Source organism: Tripterygium wilfordii, chromosome 12 (assembly GCF_013401445.1).
Source record: "Tripterygium wilfordii isolate XIE 37 chromosome 12, ASM1340144v1, whole genome shotgun sequence".
Lineage (NCBI taxonomy): Eukaryota > Viridiplantae > Streptophyta > Magnoliopsida > Celastrales > Celastraceae > Tripterygium > Tripterygium wilfordii.
The window spans coordinates 1,995,684-2,004,498 of NC_052243.1; the positions used below are offsets into that span (position 1 = coordinate 1,995,684).

The following is an 8,815-nucleotide window of genomic DNA, read 5'->3' on the forward strand; positions in this document are numbered from 1 at the left end:
AGAGGGGATGGTGATGGAAAAGATTACTAATGGAGATATGAATAGGGCACAATGGAAAAAAAAAATAACGTCAAGAAGACACAAAGAATAAGACTGAAAAATTATTGTTTTATTTTTTATTTATTAAACTTTTGCTTGGTAACAAGAATTTGATATAGGCCACTGGGCCTCTAATATGTTGGGCCAGGCTAGGACTGGGCTTTAAAATTGGGCCAGATGTAAGATTACTCAATCTGTCAATCATTCGGATCAGAGGGTACGGCACTTTCTCTTTCTCTCACTATCTTTTCACTTCTCTCCCACCAAACACAAAAACTAAACCCGGTATTCACGATCTACGCCATCAGAAACCAGTTACTATTTCCTAAATTTATCAAGTTTTGCGCTTCTCGTCGTTGCACACATCGTATATGTGTAATTGTATGGACGACAGAACTTGGTATATAAACAGGTACCGATTTGTTTGTAATTTATGGAATATCTTGTTTGGAAGGTCTGTTAGTAGATCGATATCTATGTAGTTAACATGTTCGATGAAATGCCGCAGGCCTACAACACGTGTATGATTTAGCAATTGCAGAATTGAGGACTAAAGGGTGGGTGGAAAGAAATGCACGGCAGACAGGCAAGCCAGCTGGTGAAGGAACTTGCAAGCAGTGAAAAGGGTCAACTCAAGCCTTTCAACGTAAGTTTTTATTTTCGTAATTGCTTTAATCCATTGGGTTATTGTTCGTTTTATTTTCCTTTTCTTTAAATGTTTGTTTTTATGTTCTATATCTGAATCTTACGAAGCTTTTGTTTTTGACACGTGCATTCATAGATTTGATGGTGGATTTGTTATTTATCGTGATAATTTGTTCATCCACGGTTGCTATGGTTTGAATAATAGTATGGATTTGTTTGTTTCAGATGCAACATAATACTTGCAATTTCAACGTATTTGGCTCGCTTGGCATGCTTCACGTGTTGCGTTTTCTTGTATGTTTTTTCAACTGTAGTTCGGCTTTCATCAGTTTGGGTGTTCAAACTCTTATTATGTCTACAATTGTCTTTTATTGTTTTTCTTTTTGCATAATATTCATTTATTTTCTATTTTTCATTAGTAATGAGTCATTACTTCCATATACTAGCCTAGCCTTGACAAGGATGACGATTCTATGATCATTTTTATCTTCTCATTGATCATTTTTTATGCAATCTGTTTAATATCAGTAGGATAAGTAAAGTATTTTTGTGTCTTATGTTATTCTAAATTTTTTCCTTAAGTTTTCTCTTTGTATTTCGTCTTAGTGGAAACTATTGTTTGACTGTGTTAAGTAAGACTTTCACATAATCTCACAGATTACAGACATGGTAATTATTGTGTACGATAAAATCAATTTTCACCATGTTTTACTCCAGGTTTTTTAAAAAGAATACACTCATAATTGATTATCTTGAACCATGAAATTCCTCACTTATGTTCTATCTGCCTGTGATTGAAGAGTGACCTGTTTGATCAAGTAATTGAACAATGCGAGCAACATCACCTTGAACTCCAGTCATTGATAAGGTAATTCCAATATGATTTTGTTTTTCTTCGCGTGGCCCTTCTTTTAATTTGATTTTTTTTATTTAAGGTCAATTTGCTAAATGAATGAGAATTTTGGCAGCCAAATTCCCTCAATTAGGTGATTCATTCCTCAATTTTTTTGAGATATCTGCAGGGAGTGGTCCTTGTTCTGCTTTTTCCCCGTTCTTTTTTCTTTAATTTGATACAAGGTAAAAATGTGCGGCACCATGTAAATTCATGAGCCGTTAAATCATGCCATCATATTTTGTTCAGTGGAATTTGAATTGCATACTTAGCCTTCTGAGGATCCAGTTGAGTAACTTTTGAACTTTGTAGTTGATGATGTCAGGGAGTCCAACTTCAGTTATAAAATGCTACATTTAGTCATCAATTGATTTCATTTGCGTTTGAAAATGCTAATATATTAATAAGCTCTTCGGAACTTCCAACTGTTGAATTCTCAGATGAAGTACATTCATGTTGATGTGATACATAAATAAGCTAAGCTCTTAAAACTAGGTATCAAACATTCCTTGATGCAGAGTCACTGATTTTGGACACTCTAATCTATTGATTTCCTTGATGTAGAACTGTTTGTTTGAAGGCGGCTACCGTACCTGCTAATGGGTGCTCTGTTGATTCTGGCTCTGTTTCTTAGCTACAAAGTCGAAATGGTTCTCACTTTAAAAGTAGATGTAGTTAGCATATGTTAGCTGATATCAATGCTAGGAATTGGCCTCGTGAACAAGTTTTATATCATTCCAATACATTACATCTATGTCCATGCGAGCTTTGTTGAACCAGAACAAAACTTTCTTTATGTGACTGTAGATTTCTTGAACTATCAGGATTTGCACTTAGTGTTATCCGATGACAATTTCCATGTTATTTGGGGGCACATACACTTGGTTTTAGGAAAATCTTGCATTTCAAGTTGTTTGTTGCGAGGCCTTAATTCTCGCCTTGGTTAAATACATTTTCACTTCATATCTTCATCTGCCATATGAGATTGGATAAATGACCCTTATGACTGTGTTACTAAAGAAAAATCCAGGATGAAGGATTGGACGTGCAAACAACTAGAAATGCAGACCATTATGGAGCACTAATCCACCACCTGTCTTTAGTTCGCAATAAACGCTGCCTACTGGCATATGTGTAAGTATTTTGACTTTCGACTAAGTCCTTCTGTGCTGTTATGTTATTGCTCAAAGAAAACTCTTTCTAGCTTTTTCTGCTTAAAGGAAAAAAGAATGAAACTTCTTCTACCTATTTTGTCTGTCTAGGATATTCCATGCTCTTGAGGCTCATGGTTTTAGGGCTATGCAGGTACAACCGAGCTGAAATCATTCGAAGTTTTATATGGAAGGTAGGGCCAGTGCTTCCTGAAGAAATTCAAGAGAAGCTCAGTCACACAGAGGGAGATCATTTTAGGAGATATTCTGCATCTTTAAATTCATATGTTCAGGAAGTAGGAGTTGATTTGACATTGGTATGTTCTCTTTGCCTCATACGAATCCAACATTCTGATATAAGAGTTCGTAAACCATGATTAATTTGTAAACCTATTTTGCAATCGCCTAAATCAAATGTACCCAAAAAGCCTGTAACCCATTGGGCTAATGTTATCAAGAATTGGGTATGATGCAATGGAAGTCCTCATCCTGATTATTTTCCTTCGTCTGTCAAACAAACCATCTAGATAGTCAATTATATAAATGTGTTATTTTCTTTGCCAGGACATGGTGCCGCCCAAGGATCCCTACATAAAGGTGAGAGTCCTCGATGATATGGGTGCAATAGTACTCAGTGACAAGACGGCCAATTTAGCACGCCACTCAATGCACTTTCTCAGACGAACTGATGCTGAGCAGTACATCGCTCAGGTATTTATCCGGTTACCTTCTTTAGTCATGTTTTAGACATTGCATTTGTTGAGTTCCTTTAACCACAGGGCTTGATGGAGGAGCTCACAGGCTGACCTAGAGTTTGCATATCCGAAAGTTTTCAAAAGATGGTTAGTTTAGATTGACAAGCTGGAGTATGATATGCTAGAAAATCTTCATCTAAACCAAGGAAGCTCACTTTGTTGCTCATCTGGGTTTGAAATTTCAATTCCAGATATTTTTCAGTCGGGATTTGAAATGGAATACCATTGATAGCTTATTCTGTGTGTAAGAGAAAAGTGTAGAAAAATCACTTCTTCATGATGTTTGGTCATAAAATGCCATTGATGCAATGAGTCTATATCTATTGGAACTTTGATAACATGTTCATGGTAGTTTGTGCAGAAGTTTATCAGAGGTCTGATATTTAACAATATAATATGGAGTATTTGAATGTATAGATATACGCTTTTGAATAGTAGTTGATCTCATTAGCACTTCCATTGAAGTGGAAATTTGGAGCTAAATGACATTGGAAAGACTTCACTTACACATTTCATTACATGAGGATGAGGTTGCAAGACCAGGGTACGATAGCACACCTTTTATTTGCATATTCTGCATTTGTTTGCCTCTAACCAAACAACACCCATCCCACTCAAATAGCCTTCTCTTTAACTTCTTTCCAAACAATGGTTCCTGATCCAATGTGCCTATACAAATAAATTGCTTCATTATTTCCAACACATTTAGTACTACCCCAATTTCTCTTATCCACACAAGCCTCACACTTATTGAAGAGTGCTATAAGGGGGTATGTATTAGGATCTGTTACGACCCACTTGCGTAGCCGTTTTGATTATGAGACCCACATAACAATTTGTACAATTCTTGGTGTTACTGATATGTATAGGATAATATTTGGAAGAGCCGAGAGGACAAGGAATCTTGATGAATATGGACAGAGTAGCCCTATCAGTCTATGCCCTTTCAGCATCAATCTTTTTCATATATTATGGTTTGGTTCCAATTATTATGTAGACCAACTAGCATAAGATGAAAAATCATATTATGCTAAAGGGAATGGTTAATGTAGACTAAATTAGTTTGATTAAACTAATTGTGTGTTTATATGTGTGGTTTTGATCGAAAGGTCTGGGCAATAAAAAAAAGTTCCTTTGTTGAAGATAAAGACGGAACTAGCGCGCAATGGGGACATGATTTGACCTTGGGCCTTGGAAGACACATGAGTGCTAGGGCCCAAGAGAACTATGGGATACATGTTTGGGCTTAAAGCCCAGCATGTAGTGGAATGATTTGGTGATAATATATAAATATAAAATGATAAACAAAAAAGAAAGTAGATGAAATGAGAGAGTCGGGGACAAGAAAGGTAAGAATCTATTGGACAAAATTAAGTAAACGACAAATGAAAAAAAAATAGCCAAGCCCCAAAGAAAAAGCTGCTACGGCACGCAAAGAATCCCGTATAAAGTACAAAAGGAACTACTCAAAATCTGTTGATAGTCATATTACATGAAAAATAAATTTACTTTGGAACAAACTAACTATTTTCATCTCCAAACACCCATGATTTGGAATGGTTGAGGATAGTTTGAATTTTGAATTATAAACTAACTACTTTCATCTCCAAACACTCATGATTTGGAATTACAATCCATGAAATGTCACCATACTATTGATCCTGGTACATCACATTAGCATGTGACGTGGCATACCAAGACCATTGAATATTTTCTCTGTTCACAAAGTCACATTTGGATACTACTCATCACGAACAAAAATGGTTACATCTCTTAAGTTCTTGCTCCATATTCGTACACACTAGTCTTAATGTTTATTAACCCAACTAAGAATCTACTCGTAATAGATCAATTAATCTCATGATCATGAATGGTTTGTTTTTTGATGGGGCCTAGATTGACATAGCAAGAAGGAAGTTAATTTTAGGGGAATGGGACACCCTTGACTATCACAAACATACACACATATATAAATTGGATTATAAAGAGAGTGTAAAAGGAAGAACATAAAGCCAAACAAAAAAAAAAGTAAAAGAAGAATCTTGCATAAAGCACATTAATACAGGAATGGTAAAGGAGGATTTGATGAATGTGGATTTGCTTTTGAATAAATTGTTTTATATACCTCAAAAAGATACACATATATTGGTCAATGAAGGGAATCCTATGTTACTTGTCTAGTTGTCTTAGAAACTTTTCATAAATTTTATTTTAGTCAATCAAAATCTTCTTTCCCTTTCGATATATCAACCACACTTTTGTTATTGAGATTGCTCATATCTACATTTTGTATTGTCGCTTAATTAATTAATGTCACCACAATATCATTAATTCTTTAAAATTAGTTGTGGAGGCAGGCTCCAGTCAAGTTATCTTGTGCTTTGGGCATGAACTTGTACATATTTATTTTAGGATAGATCTCATTCCCAACTCGAATCTATGACCTTTTTTTTATTGGGAGATTGAATACCTAAGGTACCATAAGGAGCCTTTGAGGGAATAAACGAACAAAATATTTCAAGTTTTGTGCATATAATTTGATTGATTTATGTTCTTGATAAATAATATTTTTTTTTTCGTCTCTTGGATATATATATATATAAATAAATTCTCACATGCGGATGTCCACGTACAAACGTCCGCAATCTTGTGGTTATAATAAACCACTGCATGTGTGTTGGCCACACTGTCAAGACCTGACATGCCGCATTTGCAGCTGAATCAAAAGTCCGTAAACAATTTTATTTATGGACATCTGTAGGAGAGAAGCACTTGATTATATATATATGAGAGGGAGAGAGAGAACTTGGTGGGAGACAACATGGATCTTTAAGAAGTTCATGCAAATCATTTCCACTAATGACGAAAAAGAGAAGGAAAGCTATCATCTTTTAAGAAAACCATGCACCATACAATGATTAAGTGAACTCTCTCTGGAAAACAAATCAAAGACAACAATAATATTATAGATAGAAGTAGATATATAAAAGCACCATATCACTACATTGCTATTCTTCTTATGGGGATACCAAACAAAAGGCCATGCATGGGAACAAGACTTACATATCTAGCTAGCTAGTAAGAAATTCTGTTGCTAAGGTCTCTTGGGGCATTGCATCGAAAACATTCCATTCTGCTCGCAAAGTTATGTTCATTGCAATCCGACCTGCACACACGAACAATTTTAGACCCATTTAGTTATTTATATACATTACTATTATCGTTATCATCATCAAAACTTTTATCCCAAACAATTTTACCTGGAACATATCCAGTCGCCGGATTTCCATCCAGAGCGATTACTATTGCCACCGGCAGCACCACCAGAGCCAAACCCTCGAGATCTTGGCATGTCATAATCAAACCCTGCAGCTGAATCTTCTAATTTATATACGCCACACTTGAAGCAGCTAGACCGGCTTGCAAAGTTGTGGGCTCCACAATTCCCAGCAGTGCAATACCAATCTCCCGGTCGAACATCCGACCCGGTTAACCCAAATGACGACCCACCCCGCGCGCCGCCAAATGCCCCGAAATCAACCCCGGACCGAGGGTCCCCGCAACGCTGGCAGGAGTCACGCCTTTGGAAGTTGAGATGCTGGCAGGACCTGCAGTTCCAGTCTCCTGGCCTGTTCATGATTAACTAATTGTTCTCTGCACACACCCAATTAATTCTTAAAAAGCAATACATACAATATATATGAAGTATTGAAGAGGAAGTGAAAGAAGAACTGACCTTGAGAATGCAACAAGTACTTGGAAGTGTAGCCTAAATTAGCTTGCGTGGAGTGAGGGTTTGGAGGGGCTTATATACAAGTTCTGTGAGAGAAAAAAAGGCGAATAAATGGAGGGCTGTGTACGTGCTTTTTCTTGTTCTTTCATCTGGCAAACCTTGATAAATGTAATATTAATATTATTGATTAGACAAAAATCTAAAGGGATTTGAAAAATAAAGGAGATAAAAAAGAAATTCCTGCTATGATTCCAAAGAGCAGTACTGTTCTCTATATTTTGAAAGCTTTGAACATTCACTTTGCATGGCTGCACCTTCCTTTTGGGCTCTTGCGACAAATGCATGCAGAATTTATTTTTGGAATAAATATTGTGATTATTTAAAAGTTACTATTGAAGAGTGACCCTGGAATCCATGAAAATTCATGCGATGAATTGATTTGATGGGTTAAGGAGTAGCATCAAAATCACCTTGCGATAATCTAGTTGGTTATCTATCTCTTCAAATTTGGGGTCTACGATGCTACTAACCAGGAGTTCGAACCAACCAGTTGAGATTTTTTTTGTAGAATCATTGTTTCGTGGGCTTGTCTCACATCCGACCCCCTATTTTCATGGACTTCGACACAATCCTACTTATAGCCGAGGGATGCGGACTATTCTAACGACGTGTTCGAAGTTTACGCCGACCGTATAAAAGACATACTAGACCGAGTGATTTCTCAGTAAAAAAGTAAAGTGGCACCAAGCCACCAATAATACAGGATCCCACATAAAGAGAACAGGAGATATTGTCAGGCCATAAGCACAACAAGACCTATTTCAAATCAACTGAACCCTAAAAAAAGTCCCCCTTTGACCATACAAACATATGCTACGACCCCCCTCCCACCAACCCAATTCGATCCTAAATGCACCAAAATGTCCAATAACAAGAAAAGAAAATCCAGTGAAAAAGGAATAACAAATCCAGATGGCCTCATGTTATTGGGCAATGAAGAATCCTAACAAGCATTAATGAATATTCTAATTAATCATTTCAATATTGTCAATTTTGTGTATATTATGTCTCTTTCAATTATGCTTTGAGAGTCACCAAGTTGATGGTGACCCATAAATGGTTAAAGTAGATCTTTCTTTGCAATTTATTTATTTTTTGAATATTCCACTTTTTCTTTTTATATCCGAACTTCAATGGAATGAAATAATATAGCATTAGAACATCACATATTTCACTTCTATTTTATATAATAACATTTTCATTACTCCTCAACATAAGGTCGCAAAATCATTCAAATCTTGTTTTTGTATTTTTGTGCGAGAGAGAGAATATTTGGACAACACTCAATTACTTACCTAGTGACCTTAAGCCGATATATTTATTTAGATAACTAAAGGAATTCCCAATAAAAAGAAAAGAAGGAAAAGTAACTAAAAAGAGAATTTTAAAGACAAAAAATGGCGACTTCCAATAAAGGTGGTTTGATGGGGAATATTAGCAAGTCTTCGAGGTTTCATTTTGACCAACTTTTCTTTTTGTGTATTTTGGTTTCTTTTAAATGCGGCTGCCATTCCAAAAAATTTTCCTTTAATCTCTCTCC

General features: G+C 36.0%; 2 protein-coding genes across 5 annotated transcripts; one reads left to right on the forward strand and one right to left on the reverse strand.

The window, feature by feature from the left end:
- Window positions 1–247: 247 nt before the first annotated feature.
- Window positions 248–3,953, forward strand: LOC120010389 (DNA replication complex GINS protein PSF1-like). Of its 4 annotated transcripts, XM_038861172.1 has the most exons (8): window positions 248–451; window positions 548–685; window positions 910–978; window positions 1,485–1,552; window positions 2,597–2,710; window positions 2,882–3,044; window positions 3,292–3,438; window positions 3,507–3,953. In XM_038861172.1, the coding sequence occupies exons 2-8, from the start codon at window positions 611–613 to the stop codon at window positions 3,531–3,533; spliced, it is 663 nt and encodes a 220-aa protein (XP_038717100.1). In that variant the 5' UTR covers window positions 248–451; window positions 548–610; the 3' UTR covers window positions 3,534–3,953. The 4 variants fall into 4 exon arrangements, with proteins under 4 accessions (XP_038717100.1, XP_038717099.1, XP_038717103.1 ...); XM_038861171.1 differs by having other exon boundaries at window positions 3,292–3,953; XM_038861175.1 differs by lacking the exon at window positions 910–978.
- A 2,357-nt stretch (window positions 3,954–6,310) lies between these two features.
- LOC120011494 (TATA-binding protein-associated factor 2N-like) lies at window positions 6,311–7,281 on the reverse strand. Its single transcript, XM_038862618.1, has 3 exons — window positions 7,219–7,281; window positions 6,743–7,136; window positions 6,311–6,648 (listed from the first exon to the last, which is right to left on the reverse strand). The coding sequence occupies exons 2-3, from the start codon at window positions 7,117–7,119 to the stop codon at window positions 6,558–6,560; spliced, it is 468 nt and encodes a 155-aa protein (XP_038718546.1). The 5' UTR covers window positions 7,120–7,136; window positions 7,219–7,281; the 3' UTR covers window positions 6,311–6,557.
- Window positions 7,282–8,815: the final 1,534 nt, after the last annotated feature.

What these genes read in the sequence shown, in the direction of transcription:
- LOC120010389 (XM_038861171.1), top strand. Translation starts at nt 611, where the DNA reads ATGCACGGCAGACAGGCAAGCCAGCTGGTGAAGGAACTTGCAAGCAGT. An exon ending in TTCACGTGTTGCGTTTTCTT is followed by an intron (nt 979 to 1,484) that starts GTATGTTTTTTC and finishes CTGTGATTGAAG; the next exon opens with AGTGACCTGTTTGATCAAGT. An exon ending in CGCTGCCTACTGGCATATGT is followed by an intron (nt 2,711 to 2,881) that starts GTAAGTATTTTG and finishes AGGGCTATGCAG; the next exon opens with GTACAACCGAGCTGAAATCA.
- LOC120011494 (XM_038862618.1), bottom strand. Translation starts at nt 7,119, where the DNA reads ATGAACAGGCCAGGAGACTGGAACTGCAGGTCCTGCCAGCATCTCAAC. An exon ending in GGCGACTGGATATGTTCCAG is followed by an intron (nt 6,649 to 6,742) that starts GTAAAATTGTTT and finishes TCGTGTGTGCAG; the next exon opens with GTCGGATTGCAATGAACATA.